The sequence below is a fragment of the Nematolebias whitei genome, chromosome 22, assembly GCF_014905685.2.
Source record: "Nematolebias whitei isolate Nwh7 chromosome 22, NemWhi1, whole genome shotgun sequence".
NCBI lineage: Eukaryota > Metazoa > Chordata > Actinopteri > Cyprinodontiformes > Rivulidae > Nematolebias > Nematolebias whitei.
In genome coordinates, this window is record NC_056519.1 from 15,105,599 (window position 1) to 15,128,021 (window position 22,423).

A 22,423-nucleotide genomic window follows, 5' to 3' on the forward strand; every position below is an offset into this window, starting at 1 on the left:
ACACCGAAATTCATTCAACGGTGACAATTTCCAGAGAAATCCTTGCAGTCAGCACCCCTCTGCTTCTGCCTCTGCTGCAGTTTCTCTCAATTTAACTTCACTGCATCTCCTCTGCCCTCCTCATCGCTCCGCATTTTCCAGCTTATGGTTCACTGCTCTGTGTAAGTCGCCCTCGCTGATACTCATGAGTTTCAAAAAGCAAAACGACCCAGCGAGGTTCTCTTCCTACGTCACTGGAGGGGACCATCAGATCAAAGGAAGGAGAGGATCAGTTCGCATCCTGTTCCACAAGCTACAAGTGGTTCTCAGCACGGTACAGTACCTCTTTGTGCAAAACTGAATTGATGCACATAAAACACAAATTCTGTCAACAGTTCTTGCAGTCCGTTTATGTTTGCAGTTTGAGACCAAAGCTAGATTTTATTTTATTTTTTTACTGTGGTGGAGATACGGTGTAGGGTTTATGTGCGTAGGAGGGAATTCACATGGCTTCATTAAGGAGAGGCAGCATTGAAGGGAATGAAAGAGAATTACAGAGACAAGAAGATACCCAATCAAAAAAATCTAGGTGACAAGAACTACAACCAGCAAACAAAACAATGCAACAAGGAAAGCATAAAACACATGGGTCATCTGAAACTGAAACTCAAGATATCCTACACCCATATTTAAAAATAAATTAATACTTACCATGAACTGGACATTGTCAAATCCATTGGCGAGCAGGTGGTTCTCATACTGGACCAGTCCAATAGAGTCAAGCCACTGGCCAACAGACTGCAGTGGGCAGCGGGGACCTATGAGGGGGTGGAGGGGTAAACGCTTTAGTAGGGAGTAGCCATCCACGCGGTAGCAGCGGCAGTCCGGCTGCGAGAGCTGGCACTGCCACATCATATTATGGCGGGCAAAGTGGCTGTCGAAGGAGCCTGCCATGCTTTTGAGGAGTCTTTTGGCAAGGCAGGAAAATGAAGGGAGGGCAGGTAGGGTGAATGGGGGGAAAGGCTAGACGAGGGGCATGGTGGGGATAGAGGGGGTCAGCATGCAAGGATGCAAGTAGGTACAGTGTAGATGTCCAGGCGCTGGGTTCTCTGAATCCAACCAGAAGAAGAAGAAGAAGCAGCAGCAAAAAGGGGTGAAAGTGAAGTTGTATCCAGAAAAGAGCTCCTGTCCTGCAGGTTCAATCCTGTCAGAGAAGGGTGCTAGGTGAGACCGGGTGTACAGATCCGCAATCAACAGCGACCGCGCTTGCCGTGCACAGCCCCAGCAGCAGTTTTCTTCTCAGCTGTTGCGCTTGCTCGGTTGCTCCCCTGAGCTCGTGTGTGTGCATCTGAGTGTGTGTGTGTGTGTGTGAGGGAGAGAGAGCTGCTGCCGTGTAGATTTCTCTTTATCAAGTACTCCCACTCTCATCTGTATGCTCCTGCAGCCTCCTCTCTCTCCCCGTCTTCTCCCAGAGCGCTGCTTCCCTCCTTCCTTCACTCCCTCTCACTAACTTCCCTCTGTCTCCCTTCCGCTCTATCTTCCTCAGTGGCGATCGACACCCTGCTGTCTCTGCTGCTCTACATATATCTGGCTCACTTGGCTGATAATAGCCATCACAACAGTTCCAGCTTCTTTGTCTTTAAGCCAGGCTCCCTCCCACTCACTCTCACACACACCATCCTGACTGTTTGTGTGCAAACCTACATGTGTGTGGTCCAATATGCATGTGCTCGTGGCAGCATTTAGCTGCTTTGACACAAACTAGGTTTCTGCCCATGACTATGGTTGGAAGCTCCTTTGTATCGTTAGATGAAAAAAGGTAGGAGAGGACCAGGAGGTGGTGGGCTGTAGGAGTTATTACGGAGTGAGGGGGTGAATGCAGCAAATGGACGACTGGAGGAGCACTCAAGGTGCGCAGGTTAGAAAACTGTGAAAAACAGGTTTTATGGCCACAAAATCATTTAAATATTCAAGCAAACATCAACCAAGATGTCATATCTCAACCTGAAGAGCAAACAATGCACATTTTTTATAGATTTAACTCATCAGTAATGATTATAAAAAAATGTTATCAGTGCTATTTGAAGCAGGAGGGCCATTGTTATGAAAATGTCTATACTGTAAGGTAACGCGTCAGATTTTATTCAGTGAAAAAAGGGTTGACTGACTGGACAAACAGCCTGCATCCACTTTCTCAAGAGTTCTGTGAAATGATTTTCCATAATGGAGGATTTTGTGGTAACTGCTGAACATTCTTAGTTTGATTTTCTCCCACTGCATGAGGAAGTGGCAGCAAAGTGCCAATTACCCGATTCATAGTACATGAGGAAGGAAGTAGATTAAATTTACTACGACATTATTTATTCCTCATTAGCGTAGATGCTGCTTGTGGAAACACCCTCCATTTGACAATATTAATCTCTTTAACCAGTACTATATGTTTGCAAATTACTTCATCCGGTGTTATGGTTTCATCAGAATTGGAGTCGAAACAGTCCTGAAAAGGATTATATTATTTACAAATAACTCCTAAGGTTTGATTTGCCTAACACAGCATGTGGGGAAGGTAGGACTATTGCTCACTCAGTATAAACCCGTGATTATGGTAGCAGTTGGTTGGTGTCTTGTTGGGACAAATTCAGCAAATTTAAAATCTGAATCATGGCTACAAATATGCAAAGTCTATCCCCTCTATGTTTTGTGTTTTATTGTATGCAATATTTTAAAAATAAATTCAGCCTGAGCTACTTAAAGGGGTTTTATCATACAGTAACTGACAGCATCAACACTATGGAGAGCCATTTCATTCAAAATTAAATAAATAAATAAATAGTTTTATTTAAATATTATTAATAAATATTCCAATAAATAAATAAATTTCCCCTTAAAATAAAACATTTAAAAATAAAATGTTTAGTTTTTTCCAACATTTATTTTTATTTATTTCAAGATTTATTTATGTATTTAATAACAGAGTTTCATTTTGTGACATTTTTATTTTGTAAAGCAACATTATATATTTCAGGGGCTTTTATTTTTTAACCCCATTTGTAATTTTAATCTTTTTTTTGTCATGTTCTTATATTCAAATGAGGGGGCGGGGTTTTCTCTGTGGGGCGGGTCTGATCATGGTCAATGCAGACTGGGCAAATCAATAACTAAATCAAAAATAAAATAAACGATTGCCTCTCAAGTCTCACACATTGACCGTAAGACAACGCATTTCATGACGTGCACATGGCACACTTTGTATTTCTCACGCTTAAACACACGCAGGCCTTTTTTTGAAGAGGAACCAATGTCCAGCACAATGTTTCCGCACGGGCTAGAGCACAATAGCGGACATGGCTGCAGTGTTGCCAACTTAGAAACTTTCTCACTTTATTTAGTGAGTTTTCAGACCCTCTAGTGACTTTTTTTAAGCAACTAGCTAGCGACAAATCTAGACTTTTTCAGTGTTACTGGAGACTTTGGTGAAGAAAGCACATTTGGCAGTGGGCCGTAAGCCCCTCCCACTTCCCCAACCTCTGACAGCTGTCAGTCTCACAGCAGAGAGGAAACCCACTCCATTTGGTGTCCACACTGCAAATCAATCACACCCTGGAATACAACACGGGATGTAAATATAATGTAAATGTATAATGCTCAATTTCATCAGCAAACCTTTGAAGCATTTCATCTCGGAGCTCTCCAATGTTCTCCATATTGCCCGCTTGTCATCCTGACTTTCTGAACACAGTTAATTCATGATTTTAAGTAGCTGGACCAAGCAGAGCTCAGCGAGGAGAATACTTTGCTGTGATTGGTCAAAAAAGATATAGGAAACCCCGCCCCCTCATTTGAATATAAGAACGTTAAATAAAAAGAGCTTAAAATGAAAAACAGGGTTAAAAAATAAAAGCCCTTGGAATATGTAAAGTAGCTTTACAAAATAAATGTGTCACAAAATGAAACTCCATTATTAAATAAATAAATAAATCTTAAATAAAAATAAATCTTGAAATAAATTAAAAAAATATATTGGAGAAAAAACTTAACATTTCTATTTAAATGTTTTATTTCAAGGGAACATTTATTTATTTAATGGAATATTTATTAATAATTTTAAAATAATATTTATTTATTTAATTTTGAATGAAATGGCTTTCCATACAATACGATGTTAATTTAATATAAAACGCATGCATAGAAAAAAATGTCCAACTGTAAGCATCTAATGTTACTGAACACTGACCAATCAGAGGCTTTTGTTATGCTGTACTTTATATAGATCATAGCATTACTAATCACTACTTTGTAACTAAACAGGATTTTTCCTTAAAGCAGACTTTCTTATCTCTCTCTCAACACACACCAAACTGAAGCACACTCATGCTTACTTGTACATGATTTACCTGAGTTATCCTCCTTGATATCCAATCCGCTGCCAATTCCTGCCCCAATAGAGCTCATAATCTTGTCGATCTGTATAAATGGGAGAAAGACAAAGAGTGTCAGCGTTACAGAGGTGAACAGGATGTGTAAGAGGGTGGGGGGTAGGGGAAGTAATTTCCCAGTAATAAGGCTAACCCCTATTTCTGGATTCACGTGTCGCATAGCGTGTTCATTATACCAGCTAGTACGCTCGGTGTCAGTCAACCCCCCAAGTGGAGCAGGAAACTAAAAGACAGCAGAACAGATAGAGCAAGGAGCAAAGTGGATGCTGGTTGTATTAGAACAGACCTGATGCTAACCACTGAACTATACAACCTGCTCATCTGTCAACCTTTGACGGATAGCCAGCTACACCACGACTGAAGACAGTTGAAGTTGGGAGGAAATAAAGACGAGATGGATGGATTTCTTCCACTTGAAGCTGGGAAAGTGACGAGATTTTCACCTGCAAATCTGACCTACACTAAATTACATATTTTCTAACTCAGGGGTCTAAAACAAGTTGCGTTTTTCCTCAAGGTTATGAATTATTAGTGACTTCACAGACCCAAATACACACTAAAATGGAATATATGTATATGTATGTATTTATATGTATATATATGTATATATATATATATATATGTATATGTATATATATATATATATATATATACCCTTTTCAAAAAATTAGAATATCATGGAAAAAGTTAATCTTTAATACATGATAGATTCAGGGCCCACACTTTAAACGATTTCAAGTATTTATTTGTTTATTTTTACATAATTTGGGCTTCCAGCTAATGAAGTCCATGAAAACAGGGTTTATATATATAGCAGAGGTTAGAGAAGGTGGGCTTGTGATCGGAAGATCGCCGGTTCAAGCCCCGGTACAGACAACATTAAAAAAAAAGGTGGATGGGGTAGGTGAAGCACCCACACCTGCCCCCACCCTCATTCGTCCCACTCTGGGCCCTTGAGCAAGGCCCTTAACCCCACCATCTGCTCCTCCAAGTGTCCTAGATAGCAGCTCTCTTCTCCACACAGTGCGCTGTGGTAGCTCGGTGGTCTGTGGTTGCGTCAAGAAGGGCACCCGACATAAAAAACCCCCCAAAAAAACTGCTGAGTCTTCGTGCAACTTAGTTTGCTGTGGCGACCCCTAAAAAAAAAAAAGGGGGAGCAGCCAAAAGAAGAAAAAAAGATCATGCCAAAATCAATCTACCATTTTTCTCAAGTTACATGTGATTAATCAGGAAATGTTACCATAACTACTGGGAGTTATGCACAATTCCATAAGGTAATTTATCCCCATTAACAAATTGGGAGTTGTTTTGTGTAATTAACATGTTCATGCAAATGTGTGAAAGAATATACAAATGGGCCGTCAACCACGTCATTAGCGTCATTTTAAAAACAGCTTTATTCCCATAATCATAGAAAGTGCGATGTTGAGTGTTTCTCCAGGGAGTGGCGTGCAAATTATTTGAGATTTTTAATTTTCAGAGTGTATTCACTTGGGGAAGAATTTTATTTACAGTGGGAATGAGGAGTCGTGAGGCAAAAATAATGCATCTCAGGCTCCTTCAATCCTTTACCGTCAGGTCTGGTCAATAAATCACATCTGTAGTAGAAAGATCTTCAGAAACACAGTGAGACCAAAACACATAGAGGCCTCGCCCATCGCGCATTACCATACCATGCTTTCTTTTAAAAGGTTTGATCCCTTCTGAAGCTCCAAGAACCTCAGCATGTTAAATTAGCAGCCTGCTCCTTCTGCACTGTGGTAACAAAGTATATTTCAAAAAGAGGCCAAACTAAAAGAGCTCAGAGCTGAGGGTGCAGTTTTCATTCCTGCAGAAATGGCTCATTCCGAGAAGCTTATTCACTTTAATCAATTTTACAGCAAACATACAAGAAACTGCAGCGCAGGAAGTAATCTGCAACTTTTCCTCCTTCTTTAATGTCTGGACTGATTACAGTATGATAATTAGATGGTCGGCTATACTTGTTAGAGAAATATATTTATATTGTACCTCTTCCCACTCAGCAGTAAAGGAGGGCGTTCGCTCCAACCTTCTCTCGGGGCTGGCCCCTTCTCGTGAGCTGGAACTTCCTGGGCCCTGACCCCGAGATCCACACCCCCAACTGTGTTCCTCCTAAAAAAAAATAAAAAAAAACATACAAAACACTTTTCACTTTAAAATGAATGAATGACAAAATGTATGACAATGGTCCTTTTTTATTATAAATAAAAAAAAGTGAAACTAAAAATTGCCTTAAGGCTATGAACTCCCATCACAGTTTGAGCAATAATGGCTCCAGTTTCATCAAACAGACTATGCATTCAGTTTATAATTTATTTACACTGAATTAAAGAAATCTCAAAAGAACCACTCAGTAGGGAACACAGTGGCCCAGATTAACACGTTACCTAATTGGCTGAACTGTTTCTGAAATCTGTCACATGATGTGTACAGATAAAAACTGTAATTTATACAAATAAATATTTCACAAAAATAAATTTGCACACCAACTGAGACATTAATCTAAACCTATAAAACCTTTAACATGCTCATAAGTTTAAATATTAAAAAGCGTAGTGTTCTGGTGTGTGTACCTGTATGGGGGACACGGCCACAAGGTTGGAGTCGGACTTGGACAAAGACTTCGACAGCTGCAGGTCCAACACACTGCGTGGCACTGATCTCATCCTCCCCAGGGTACAAGCCCTCTCTTCGTACCCAGCTCCAGGTAAACCTTCTTTAGATGCACCTACGGTCAGGTTTCCAAAAGAATCTGCAACGTCACCGTTTTGCTCAGAGGAACGAGAAGGCAGGTGGCTCCATACACGAGCTGAATCCTCCTGCTCACAGTTCCTAGTCTGAACCTGGTCTTGGTTGACCCTTGTGTGAAAAACAGTCCGGTACACAACCTGGGGCTTCTGGGACTTGCAGTTGAGGCTCTGAGGAGATCCCTCGCTCCCAGTCCTAGAGAAGCCCTGAGAGGCTCCTCCACCAATCACAACGCTGATCTCGGGGGCCTGCAGCAGGCTGCTCTGGACATCTGCAGAGGCATATTTAAAGTGTTTGGGGCTGTAAAGATGATAAGGCGTATCAGGCGGTTCACAAGCCGGAGATGATCCATGAAGAAGGCCTGCGAACGCTTCTGGGACCAGGCTCTTCCTGTTCTCCTCCAGAAGAGGGTTTGAGCTGGAGGAAGGGCAGGGAGGAGGGGGAGGGGGTTCTCGCTGGTACGACCCGTCGTCTGCAAAGAGAACACAGGAAAACATGGATCACTCCATCTTAAAGATCATACAGACCAACTACAGATCCATATATTGTCATTGTACTAAATAGTTCTGCATAAACAATGACCTCTCTGACATCAAAACAGTGGTGACACCAGCTATGTTGGATGGTCTGGAGACAGACGAAGAAGAAACATAACATCTCTACAACAAGACAAATATCACACATTAAGATGCAAAAATTAAAAGTCCGTAGAAAAACTGATTAAATGGAAGGTGAAAATGTAAAACGAGTAACTAAGAAAACAAATATACAGAATAAAGCTATAAAAAGGATAAAAACAATCATAAATCGTACGGCCCCCTGTAGAAAAGCTGTTTGTGACTCCAAGAAGAAATAAACGAGCTCCTGACTTGAATTTTACACTTGTGTTCCTGCACGGTGTGGGTGCACATCATGTGCTTTCGAGTCTGAACCTGTGCACGTACGCATGAACTCATCAACACAGATGTACTTAGACCATTGTTTTGGAAAGGGGATCCTTTCAGAGGCCCACTCACTTTGTGCAGTGGTGTAAAAGAATCTGCTCAAAGTTTCTTTTGATTCTCCTATAAAAGTAATTGCAGATGTGTTGTTCTTCTGTTGATAAACTAATATAATTTCTACCACAATTATTTGTTGTACTTCCGCAAAACACCTAATTTCTCCAATTCTTGATGATTTAAAAAATGGCAAAAGATTGACATTATCATCAGTGTGATTAGCTTCCTTATCGTACCTTAGCTCCACAGGGGTCACATGCAGCATTATTTGTTTAAAATGTGGCTAAAGGAGTACTTTCAGGAGGATTCATCCTCACAAAGCAACCGGCCCAGACAACAACCCCGGGAAGGTGCTGAAAGACTGCCGATCAGCTCTTCGAGGTGCTGCCCGACATCTTTAACTCCTAACTTACCCTAGCAACAGTTCCCACCTGCCTGAAGACTGCCACCATCATCCCAGTCCCAAAGAGCTCTACAGTTTCTGGTCTGAATGACTATCGGCCAGTAGCACTCACCCTGATAGTCACTAAATGTTTCAAAAATCTGGTCATGACCCACATCAAACCAACCATCAACATCAGTGAGGACCCTAGCCAGTACGCATATTGTGAGAATTGCTCAACAGAGGACGCCATCTCCTCTGTGGTCCACACTGCTTTCACTCACCTGGAGCAGAAGGACTCCTACGTCCATATGCTCTTTGTGGACTTCACATCTGCCTTCAACACCATGATTCCCCAGACCCTGATGGACAAACTACTTACACTAGGACTAAGCCCCATCCATTTGCACTTGGGTCCTAGACTTCTTAACACACAGACTGCAGTCCGTGAGGATCCACAACTTCTCCTCCTCCATCATAACCCTCAGCACTGGCTCCCCTCAGGGCTGTGTGCTGAGCCCCCTCCTGTTTACTCTGCTCACATATGGTTGTGCAGCTACCCATCCAGGTTGTCACATTGTAAAGTTTGCAGATGATGTGGCGGTGGCGGGATGCATCACAAACAATGATGAGTCCAGCTACAGGCAGGAGGAGGAACACCTGGAGAGCTGGTGCTAGAAGAACAACCTTCACATCAATTAAGAAGCCAAAGGAGATGGTTGTGGACTTCAGAAGGAACCCCCCCCACACACACACCCCACCCCCCCACACACATATTAAACATAGGAGGATCTGCAGTGGAAGTGGTCTCCAGCTACAAGTACTTGGGTGTGCACCTGAACAACAACCTCAGCTGGAGCAACAACACCACCAGCCTGATCAAGAAAGCTCATCAGAGACTCTACTTCCTCAGACGGCTGAGGCGAGCTGGTCTGGGAAGCTCAGTCCTCACTTCCTTCTACAGGTGTGCAGTGGAGAGCATCCTGTGCTCCAGCATCAACATGTGGCATGGAGGCTGCACAGCTGCAGAAAGAAAAGCTTTACAGAGAGTGGTGAAGGCTGCATAGAAGATGTTGGAGTCAGTCTCCCCACCATCACAAACATCTACACCTCCAGATGAAGGAAGAGGGCCTCCTGCATCACTAAGGACCCCACTCGCCCAGCACGCACACTTTTTGCCCCGCTCCCCTCAGGAAGGAGGTTGAGGAGCATTAAGTGTAGAACCACTAGACTGAGGAACAGCTTCTACCATGAGGCTGTTAGACTCATGAATCTCTAACCAGAATAATCACTGTGAAAAATTCACATCATGTTGCTGCTGATCTGTTTCATGTTGCTGCTGATCTGTTTCATGTTGCTGTGTTCATGCGTGCTCATCTGCTCACAAAGACTCATGTTCGTGCTGCTGTTCGGTGTATTGTTTTTATGCTACTAGTGCTTAGTGTATTTTTATTAACATTTTTCTTAGTTCATATCTTAGATCTTATTACTGTTTTTCTTTTACATTTTAATACTTTTGTTGGATGTAACTGGGACTCTGTGTAAACAATTTTGTTCCACCACATGTACCACATGCGGTGGAATGACAAATAAAGAGCCTTTAATCCTTGAACCTTGAATAAAGCTAATTTATTGAATGAAAACAAGTGTTGTAATGTAAACAAATACGAGCAGGCAAAATGGAAACGCAAAGATCTTTGTGTAACTAAAAAGGATCCAAGGTACCTGCACCCAATGAAGCAATTTATTTACAGTAATGAAAAAAAACTTTTCAGTTTTAGGTTTAGTTCATTTGATTCTAGTGGTTCAGTTTACATGTTTTTGTAACAAGTTCATGGCATGATTGACCCTTTTCCAAGCTAAAAGCAAATCATCAATAAACAGTCTAATGGAAGTACAGTGTGTGCAGTTTGATTTGAAGATAAAGTTAAGACATAAAAATCACATCAATTGAATTCTAGTTTGAGCTACAGCGTCACTTTTTTCACAGTGAATTCAAACTGCTCAATAAACATTTCCAAACCTTGAGGATAAAAAAGGGTGGTGGTTGGTAGTGACTTCAGACGTCTTAAAATTTCTTATCAAACACATAAAAGACAAAAACCTATGTCACTTTTCCTGTCGTTAAAAGCATTAGTTTCTACATACGGTGTGTTAACATCTTCTCGGTACGTCTATGCGCATCATGTTCCCTGACAACGATGAATGTTAGCAACAGGTGAGTCTTTTCGCAGCTATGGCAACAGAGAAACTAAACGGAACGATGACTCAATTTTCAGGCACCCGAGTCCTTTTAACCTTCATAAAAGTGAAGCAAACATGTAGGCTGAATTAAAACATTCCAGAAGTTGTTTTAGAAGCGCAGAGCTGTTTGACACCACTTGTAGCAAACTACGGTCCACACAGAACTCTTGAAAGTTCCAGGCAAAGACAACAGAACATCTGTAGCTTGATGAGAATCCTGACGGATCATAGAAATCAGATTAGAGAGGTTATACAAAATTGTAATTAGAGATTTTTCTGCCTCAAACACTGAGTTCCTGAAGATTTGGTGAAAGTGTGCAGCTTACCTGGAGATCCACTTGATACAACTCAAACCGTGTACCGGTACTGTAGTACAAATTCCTACTGAAACTCGTGACGTTGCTCTTGCTGAAGTGCAGCAAATGTCTAAGAATCAGACTGTGAAACAGCAGATGCATCGCTCTGCATACCTGCATTTTTATTGCGACACACGCAAACACAAATGCAAACGCGTCGTGACAAGCAGCGGCACGGCGCAGAAACAGATTGGATTTAGATAAGCTGCATTCAATTCACAGCAAACCGCTGCAGTGAGACATCTAGATCTGTGCAGCAAACAAATATTTTACAACATCGTAGGTATGTAATTAACTTGTTTTGAGCTAGGCATACATATACTGCCATTTCTGTGATTTACGGGCTACAGCTTCATGACTAATGCAATGGGTGGCTATAAATTTAATTGTGATAATGCAGGCTGCCCTGTACCTAAACAGATATTTTAATCAGAAATAACTCAGTAATTTAGATGTTTATTTAACCAGATTTAAACTATAGTGTTAAAATAGCCAGCAATAATCAAAAAAATCTGTTTTGAAAATATGTGTTAATAGGACTTTTGATTTGAGTGAAATAATTTTAAGAATGTAGAGTGAGAAGTTTATATATTAAACCATCAAGTCCACCGTGATTAATGGGACCCAACTAATGTGAATTGGATGAAGATTAACACCCGTGTAGGATAGTACTTCAAAGAGTCAAGAGCTTCTATCATCATAATATATTTATTCCTTAAATACAAAGCTGAAACGGAAGAACTAAGTCCATCGTATGATTCGAAAACTTGTAGAACAACTTACTGCCATTAATGTTGGGACTTTACAGCACTTTGATTAACGCCCATACCATCGCCCCTCCATCGCCATGCTTAACAGTTAGTATGACATGCTTGTGACGCTATGGTGGGGTTAGTTTTCACCAAACATGATATTGTGCATTATGGATAAACATCTTGTCGTTGTTCTCTACCCCCCATGATTTTATTAAGACACAGTTTTTCCTTTTGACTTTGTTTTTGCTAAATAAATAACTCTGTGGAATTGGTTGTGTTTGTTTGTTTTTTGTTTTTGTGGTGTTTCAGTAATTTTAAAACTTCAGTAAAACCAGGATGTTTTTTATTATGTCATGATAAGTAAAACCCCAGAACTGAAGAGGGCGGACTTTCTTTTCCCACAACTGTATGAATATAATTTGTCAGCAGCATTGTCATGTTTTCATCTCCCTGATTCAATTTTGCTTTTTAGATCAGGAACATCAGACTAATGACATTAACAATGACTCTGGGACTTACAGCTGCTCTTATAAGAAATGACGCACAACCTGCATTGCCTAATATCTGAATCCTGGAATGCCGAGACAATTAATATCATTTACAGCTGCGGTTCTCCTGTTGTGACACGCCGTCTATAAAACACAATAAGACAGCCAAACAATCACAACTACATCATTTCACAACTCGGCAAATAGCCTTTTAAACACTTAATCTTACTTGAACAAAATTAACATTGCTAACCGAGTTAGATTTTTAAAATGCATTTAAAACTGCTAAATTGTGCGTTTGATGGCACAAATTTGGATATTTTAAATAACTAAGAACTCTTTGAAAAAGCACACCCCATAGGTTTTTTTTTTTTTTTTTTTTTTTTTTTTTTAAATCTACCCTGTGGTATTCCCTTATTATTTTTGATTATTGTCTGTGATCATACAACATACAAAATGTGCTTGGAGCTCAGTTTTTTAACTTATTTTGGTCTGCAAGGCTTCATAAAAGAAGAAACATTTTTCCTGCAAATGTACAAACTAAAATAAAGGTAATCAGACACAGTTGATCAAATAGGGAAAAAACAGATGTGAGAGGAAGGGCAAACAAGCCATGGAAATGCAACACAAAACACCCATATCTGAAGAGAAGGGCTGGCATATGGACAGAGAGGCGGAGGTAAAGTGAGTGGGCAGACGGAGTATACCAGTGAATGTCAGACTGAAAGCCTGAGGAGGTGTCTGGAGACTGAAGCGTCTGACGAAATGAAGGACCTGAATGACATGAAGCATGAAGGAGACACGGTGTAGACACGTTCAAATGGGAAGAAAATAAGACTATAGGCCACAGTGAAGCGGTCAGTTCACACACAGTGACAACAGTCTTCTAGAAGTTTCAAAACTAAGATTCAAATGTTGTTTTATGTAGAAAAACATTGATTTTCCACAGACTGAAAGTCATGAAGCAAGTTTAGTTTCTATTGTACCTGTTCACAGAAATATACAGCAAAGCTCATAAAAAAACGAGCAGCCATCTACCCACGTCATGTCCACAAGCTCTGCTTAAAGGTATGCATGTGTAACCTGATGCACACACACACACACCACACACACCTCATATACAGGGATGTTTTCCTTTGTGTGGTAGCAGAGAAGCCAGAAGACGATCCAAACATCTGATAGGAATGTGTTCATCATTACGTCTCTTGTGGTGCAGCTCTGACTGTTATTAAAAACTACAGAGTAATATCTGAACTGTCAATCATCTCAGAAAATAAAGCTCGACACGTTTTTTTTTTTAAGAGCCGCAGGCCTGAAAAAATCATCAGCTCCCCAAGCTTCAAGCTCTAAAATAGCTTTGTTATAGCTGGGCTATTTTAAAAACACCAAAAATGATACAACAGCGATGTTTGGCATAATGATGATGACAAGATATAATCTGAGTCGTGAATAACTGGTTTGAGAAAATGTAAAGGCAACAGGGAACGTAATGGGAGTTAAGGGAATGTTCCCTTCAAGTACTGTTGGAAATGTCACATTAATTAACTAAAAGCATGCAGAGGTACTCACAACTACCAGGAGAAATGTTTCAATTACATCCAAAATGTTACTTTGACCTAATTAGTTTGAGCAGATTCATATAAAATAAAATGTACTTTAAGTTTTAAAATATTATATTTTATGCTAAGTTAATGTAGCAGTTTGAAGTGATCCTATATGTAGATTTTGTAAAACTTTCAGACTTGTCGAATTTTATAAAATAACTACCGGTAGTCATTGGCTAAATTGTACGTATACAGAGCCTGACTTTTAATATTTAAATTCAGAGTGAGAAAATAATTAAATTGTATTTTTTTCCAATAACCCTAAAGTAAAATGGAGGTGGTGGCAGGAGGAGCGACAGATCGTATAGAACCAAGATGCAGTCCCTCCAGACGCAGCTTTCAGCCCCACTTTCCGTTCTTTACTGCAGATGCAGGTGACTCAGTTGTCACAGCAACCGAGTTTTCTTTGTAGATATTTTATTTTTCTTAGTATTGCACACACAGACTGAGAGCAGCATCGAAAACCAGCTGAGATAAACCCACACTGAGCCAGGTTACATAGCTCAGAGGTAGGGATGGGCGACTTTTTTAGGTAAATCACTTGATGTTTAATGACCCTCTGACGGGCGATGATGTAACTGCCTTGTTTTCTGTGACTATTTCTGTGTTAGTAAAATATCTCATGAACCATTTAATGGATTTTAATAAAATGTTTCAAAAAGAATCATTGGATGTACAGCTGATCGACTTTTGTGGTCAACCTGACACAAGATGGCCACCAACTCACCATACAAAAATGTCAGTAACTAACAACCTCAGAGAAACAAAGTTCAAATTTGGAGAATGATCTGAGTTATAATAATATCTTGTGCCAGCATGTGCACTCGTGCAAAACTTTTTCAAGTTTAGTCCAGAAAGCCTGAAGATCCCATAATTGTTTCAAAATAATCAACTAAAACTCTGGTATGGAAGGAGGTGAGTGATATTAAGTTCTTCAAGGAATACTAGGCCTTTAATTACTATCCTTTTTAACACCAAGTGACTAATTAATTACATGGTAGATGATGACAAAAATGTAAGTGATGTGAAGCGTCTTGGTCATGTTTTCTCCCACAAAATAACTAAAAAGTTGCCAGTGCTCCCAACAAGGTCACTTGCCACCAAAGCACCAACTGCAATCAAACTTAAAGTGTTTCTTGTTAATTTACAGTAGCTGACTGATATTTCTTTAAATAACATAACCAATGTTCTTTACTTTCATGTTTGCAGTTGCATCTTAATCTGTCCACATTTCTCCACCTTCTGCGATGGTTTGATCACATAACGTTTAGTCTTTTTTCCCCCAAGCAGATGCCTTAAACATTACCAGAAAGTAAATGCTAATGCACACATGCTGAGTTTGTACCAAACATACCGTACTTTTCACTGTATAAGTCACAGTTTTTTGCATAAATTAGCATGCCCTGCGACTAATACAGCGACGTGACTTATTTATGTTTTTTTCCATATTTATAAATTTTTTTTACTGAGATTTGACTATTTCATTCATTCTGACATGGAAAATATTTAACACTACCATTTTCAACCACTAGATGGCCCACAAGTAATATGGAAAGCCAAGTGTCTCATAAATAGGTAAAAGTGGCTATTAATGAGACACTTGGCTTGCCATACAACGCCACCTTCATTTCGCTCCATAACTCCTGGAGCAAACGTCAAATCAGCTGCATTTCGCCGCACCGCCCAGACGAAATGCAGCTGATTTGACCATTAAAGTGAATTTATTAAGGAAAAGTTCAACAGAGACACACCTTTACTATAATGTCGAGCAAACAAATAATTGTTTTTAGGTGGTTATCTTTTTAAATTTCCAAGGTACGAGTCCTCCCTCTGCGCGCTCCCGCTGCCGCAAATCGGCTTTTGAAATGCAGCTGATTTGAGCATTAAAGTTAATTTATTAAGGAAAAGTTAGACTGAGACACACCTTTGCTATAATTTGGAGCAAACAAATAATTGTTTTTAAGTGTTAATCTTGTTAAATTCTTGTTAAAGTCCTCCAGTGCACGCGCCCACAGCCGTCATTTGGCAGCCAAATGATTTTTGGCACAACACCGGCCCATGTTTCAGGGTGGTCAGCGGTGACGCATAATAAATGTGACTTATACGGCGAAGCAACATAATGTTTTTTTCCCACTTTATTAGACACGTTTGGATTGATGCAATTTATACGGCGGTGCGACGTTTATGGCGGAAAGTACGGTAATCCTAAACAAGAAAGAAACTAAGTGCAATGCATTTGAAACATATTATTCAGTATTTATACCAAACATGCAGCCACTGATTTTGCATCTCATACAAGCCTCATAAATGGATTTGAATGCAGAGTAAAAACTTCTCTTCATCATGTTCACAATGAAAACTATTCAAAAGAGGTCATCTCTCACAAAAATTGAACTTTAACAAGCTGAGCAGTTCGACAAAAAGAGCATATACAAACTAGTAAAAAATAACTTTATTCCCCACATCCTTAAATAACTTCCTCAATTTGTGATCAAAAACCGCCACTGTGACATCAAGTGCAAACAGATTGAGCTTCTCTTCTTTTCTGTATAAAGTGGAGACAAAGGCAGGGGATGCCCTGCTGAGAGAATTAGCACCTTGCTGAGAGCTTAAATGTATCTAAACCCAACCTTAAGGAGGATTGGAGTCTCTCTGCAGACACTAAATTCAGTCTTTCATTTCTAACTCAAGTAGACAGAGTTTATTGCCACAGCAACTGGCTCGTCTCCCGTGGTAACACACTTTCACATCCCTTGAAGAGTGACGGAAGTCTCTCACCAGTGCTGCTGAAATTACATTTGTGCTGGTGGGAGACAGAGGGGGATAGTGGAAGGCAAATAAGTTCAGCAGTGATAAAAACGTCTGATTTTACATCAGTTGAAGTGTTTTGTCGTGTTTTCATCTTGGGGTGGACGTCTCGAGTTAGATAAAAGAAAAACTCAAGGGAAAGCTGTAAATAAAACTGCTTTTGGCTGCTTCGTATCCACTCCTGAGCTCCCTTGAGTTAGTGATGGGATACATTTTTAAAAGCACACAAGCTAATAAATCATAATACAACCAACTCAAAAGTAGTCAATACAAGAATCTATCCAGAAGATATTTTAACATTGAAATATGCAAACAATCGCTGTTGAATTGAGATGATTAAACCACGGCAGCTGTACAAAGCTCCACCTTGTTCTGATTACTGTATTTTTTGCCGTATAAGTTGCACTTTTTGGCATAAATTTGCAAGTCCTGCGACTTATACACCGAAGCGACTAATATACGTTTCTTCCCCATAATTATAACCAACTTTTGACTGACATCGAACCATTTCATTCATTCTGACATGGAAAATACTGAACACTACCATTTTCAACGGCTAGAGGGCCCTCGACTAGTATGGAAAGCCAAGTGTCTCATTAATAGGTAAAAGTGGCTATTAATGACACAATTGACTTGCCATAGTAAGCCACCTTCGTCTCGCAGAACTCCTGGAGCAAACTTCAAGTGCATTTATTAAGGAAACGTTCAACTGAGACACACTGTTATTACAATATCGAGCAAACAAATAACTGTTCTTGGGCAGTTATCTTGTTAAATTCTTGTTAAAGTCCCCCTGTGCACATTCCCATGACCGCCGTTTGGCAGCCCATCGATTTTTGGGCCCATGTTTCCGGGTTGTCAGCGGTGACGCGAAACAAACGCGACGCGTCAGCGGTGATGCATAATAGATGCGACGTGTCTGGCAAAGTGACATGTTTATGGAATTTTCCACTTTATTAGACACATATGGACTGATGCGACTGGGCTTCAGCTGGTGATTTGTATTGAACCGGATAGAGCGCCTTAATGTAAGCGTGACTAAATCTAACTGACCTCCTCATTAAACTGAATTAACTAAAACATAAACCTGCTTTATTAGCACAGCCGCCTCAGGTGACAACGAAATTACATGAAGCACACGGGAAGTGATTCAAACCAGCTCAGTTATTAAAGAAACAGTAATTAGAGATTAATGCCTTGTGCCGTTTCAAGATGGTGTTGTTTCACAAAACCTCTAAGAAAATAAAGATGTAAAAGCAGCAACAACTATCAATGTGACCTTCAATTAACACTTTTTATTGAATATTACTATTAAAAAAAATCAGTATATTGCATAACTTTTTGTACAGTTTTGTACAAGACTCAAAACAAAGTGAAGTGTTTATTCTGGAGCTTCAGGTTGGTTCCACTGATTCAGGTTTTATAAAAGCATACTACAATTGGTGCACTTAAACGAACAAAGCAGGTTATTGCTTTGCCATGAAAGACTCGTTATTCAATTAAGATGGTTTATTTTGCAGCTCCTATGCGGTCGGTTTGCAAAGTGAGGTAAAATTCAGACATCTAACCAAAAGGAACAGGGCGAGGAGAAAAGGAACCGAAAAAATTGGAGCCAACGCCCAGCATTTCTAAAAACTATACTAAAAACACACAGAAAATCAGCAGTGCTAATATTTTAATTGACCAGACAAGAAATGTGTATATTTTGTAATCTAAAAAAAAAAGGCTTCTAAATAAACTTACACTGTAGAAATGTAGAGGATGAAATAAATATCAAAAGGTTTAAAATAAATCAAAATAAAGCCAAAAAGTAGTCACCTAGAAATCCAATGTTAACGCAGCATAAATAAAGAAATATCATAGGTTAGTCAATATTTTGCTTAAAAAAAAACATTACTATGGAGCTTATATCACAATTTCTGTGGACAAAAGCAATTACAGTGAAAAACACGATGAAAACTGTAAGCTGATGAACTCATTTCAACCTGGTGCTGTATGTAGTTTTCTACCAAACCTTTTATTTTAATCTGCTTTAAAGCCAATACTTATTTATTTATTTATTTACGCAGGGGGTGGGATAGTAACTGTCTATTCAATGTCCAGTATATCAGTCTTTTTCCCACCCAACAACATGGGTTTTCTGTTATTTTATGTTTTGGTCCACTTGTGTGACAGTGCAGACTTACACAGGTGATTGGGGGAAATGTTTCAGCCGCACATTCAAGAACAACATTAGCGTTCACTTGACGTGTCTCATCCTTTTTATGAATTTGTACATGCTTATTCAATCCTTTAACTTTTCTCTGTAGTCCAACACATTTTCTTAAAAAAATATATATAGTACAAGCTTTTAAATCATGTAAGGTTTCACTGAAGAATCAATAAAAACACCATCCATCCTTATTACCCATTTCTCCTTTCTGGGTCATGGGAAGATGGTGCCTATATTCATATATGTATAGTGTGAGAGGTGGAGTACAGCACAACCATTTTCACTAAAAACAACAACATTGTGCTTTAAATAACTTCAGTCTAAAGCTGGATCATAAAGGCAGTTCATAAAACAATGTATGGTTCTTAGAGGCTGCATTGCTTTGGGTCGCATGAATAATAACTGCTGGAACTGTTTGCCACAGAGCTGAGGAATGCTGCGCTGTAAAACAACAAATAAATAAATAAGACTAAATCATGTTGGCACCTGAAGCTGTAAGGTTTACAGCAGAAAATAAACAGATCAACACCTGCTGCAATGTCCACGTTCGTCTTTACCGTCTTGCAGCGGGGCGTTGCATAACTCAGCTGTTTCTGCATAACACTGCACTGCATTTGGCACCGTGCACGGAGGGAATAATGTCTAGGATTACATAAACCCGAGTTATGAAGCTGAACAGCAGCACCGGTGATGGACTGGGTTATAAATAGGACTACTTTTTGTCCAACCGCCTACGCAGGTGGCTGACACCAGCATAAACTGCTGCAGGGCTGGGGGATCATTGTGTAATGTTAGATCACTGCTGAAGAGCAGCTGATGATTTTAAGGGGAAGAAGAAGGCAGGGGATGCAGATGTGCAGGCATCGGAAGGAAATGCCTTATTTGGTTTGCAAAAATAAATAAACAAAACAAACGCTCTCCTTACTTTCCTGTCCTCGTTTCTCAACATCTGCATGACATTTCTCATTCGATCGTCTTTTTCCTGGTTTTTTTGTTAATCTCTCCATTCTCTCGCACCATTAGAGTCTCATTTCATCACCCACACTCGCTTTTCCACTGGCATCCTTTGAATTCTGAGACTCTGCCTTCTGTACCCACATACAAATACGCTCCGTTCCCTCAGTCTGTCCGTCTCTCCCTGTAAGCTACTTGTTACCATGGATACCCTACAATAGACCTTATAAGGCTAATAAGTAGAGTAGGAGGGATGAGCTAAAGAGTAGGAATAAAATGAAATAAATGGAAAAATGAATGGATGCCAATCTAGTCTTGATGAGGTATTACACAAATATGGCAGATTAATTTTCCTCCAGTGGCTAAATGTTGCATATAAAAACTGTTGACAATATTATGGCATCTGTTATTCATAAAAATAATTTAAAAAATGATAACCAAAAGTCCCATCAAAAACACCAGGGAGAACAGGAAAGGCTGCTGGTTTAAGGTTTTTAGACTCTGTTATTACAAATGGGCCTAGCCAGAAATTAGTCTCCAGGTAGGTCTGGAATTTATTCCATCTTGTAAAATAAAATAAACAATCTGGAACAACATTTACTCGGATGTTGTTCCCGTTTTCTTCAAACCAGCTGCAGCAAAACAACAGTGGCAAAAATGTCTGGCTGTTTCGATAAACTTTTCAAATGTTTACTTCAAAATAAGTGATTTAATTTAAAAGAGCTTGCTAAATATTTTATGTGACACAAGTCTCATTCATCTTAGTTTAAGATTAAAATCCAAGATTCTGGATTATGAATGTGCCTAAATTTATACAGGACAACGAGAAAAGTTGTAATATGTTGCAAAAATTTGCCATTTTTCTTCAGTTTTTTATTAATATATCCATAAAACTTTCAGTAAACATTGATTATTAGTATTATCATTATATTATTTTTATTATCATGATTATCATTATCAACATTATTACCAGTTTTATCAATTTTAACAAAAAATAATCTGAATTCAGTCCCAAAATTGAGCTCCTTACTGAATCAGGATGTGCTGATGAATGAAATCAGCTGATATTTAGTACATATGCACGTTAAAACACAAACAATTTGGTTGTTTTAAATATCTCTGGCGCCTGCAGAACAAGTAATTGTGCTTTGTTCAAACCAAAAAGTCAAATTTGCAGCAATCTCACAAATCAGAAGTAAAAAAAAAAAAAAAAAAGATGAATATAATTACCAGAGGTTTTCTTGAACATCATCAATGCAGACTCCCAGAATTCAAACTCACTTGTCGATAAAAAAGGATATTTGTGAAGACTTGAACCTCTGGTCTATTAGGATATCCCTCTGCAGTCCTTACAAATAAACTCTTTAATAAATTCTAAAAATACGATTCTTAAATGACTTAGTTCAGCCACAAAACTAAAAATAAAGTGATATTTTAAACAAAGCGGGCATGTTGTAAAGTGTATTTTTTTCCTGTTTTGCTTTAATTCACAATGGCTGAACAGGCAGGAACCCACTGCAGCGGGCCTGGATGGGTTTTGCGGCGGTGGCCACCGCTTCCTTCAGAAGACACCGGCTGTGTTCGACACTCGGGGGTGTCTGGAGCGTTGAACAGAAAGTCAGCGCTGAGAATAAAATGCTCCCCGTTAAACGAAAACCCCATAATTCATAGCAATCCTAATCATTATTTTCACTGTTCTTCATGAGCACAGCACTCAGCTTCTCATAAAGTAAGTGTTAGACAGATTAGCACGTAGATCCCATTCACTGAAGCAAGAGGGAGAAACAGAGAGAAGCACCAAGAACAGGTTACGGTACAGACATCGACTGTACAATCTAATTTCCTAAAACTGGAAAAACCCTGGAGTAGATTCTCAGACATCCAGGATATTGTAAATCTGAAACTTTACACACATTTGGTTGAACTGAAATAAATCTCCCTAATGGGAAACAAAACATCTTCAAAGAAATTGAAATCCTGCTTCTTTTATTTCCTTTTTTCAAATCTAAAATGGAAAAATATATTGAAATTTTGAAGAAATGACCAAAAAACCCTTGACTGAGCCATAATTGCTCCTTAAGAACATCTGTCCAACAGGAAGGCCAGAAGACTCAGTGAGTGGGTGTTGCACACGTGTGTCCAGCTGTACTTCAGTGGGAACGATAAGTGAACATTTGATGAGTTCGGCCGTTTTGCACTCATGGTGTGTCTTCATAACCACACACCTGTGAATTAATGCGTTTTGTATTTTAGGCTTTACAGAGATCAAAGTCTACCGGGGCCTCTGAACTGCTCAAGCATGAAACAAGCACATGCTCGCAAACACGCACACACACACACAAACACTGAAAAACCAGATAAAAGTGGATCTACTTCCTCTGCTTGATAGCAGTGTGTGTGTGTGTGTGTGTGTGTGTGTGTGTGTGTGTGTGTGTGTG

General features: G+C 39.5%; 1 protein-coding gene across 2 annotated transcripts in view; it reads right to left on the reverse strand.

Moving 5' to 3' along the window:
- The window catches only part of anks1b (ankyrin repeat and sterile alpha motif domain containing 1B), a 291,174-nt gene that overhangs the window by 68,418 nt on the left and 200,333 nt on the right, over positions 1-22,423 (reverse strand). For both annotated transcript variants that reach the window (XM_037695743.1, XM_037695742.1), the window contains exons 14-17: positions 7,010-7,656; positions 6,426-6,548; positions 4,374-4,443; positions 691-797 (exon numbers count right to left, since the gene is read on the reverse strand). In XM_037695743.1, the coding sequence (XP_037551671.1) occupies positions 691-797; positions 4,374-4,443; positions 6,426-6,548; positions 7,010-7,656 (947 nt within the window). The remainder of the gene's footprint in view (positions 1-690; positions 798-4,373; positions 4,444-6,425; positions 6,549-7,009; positions 7,657-22,423) is intronic.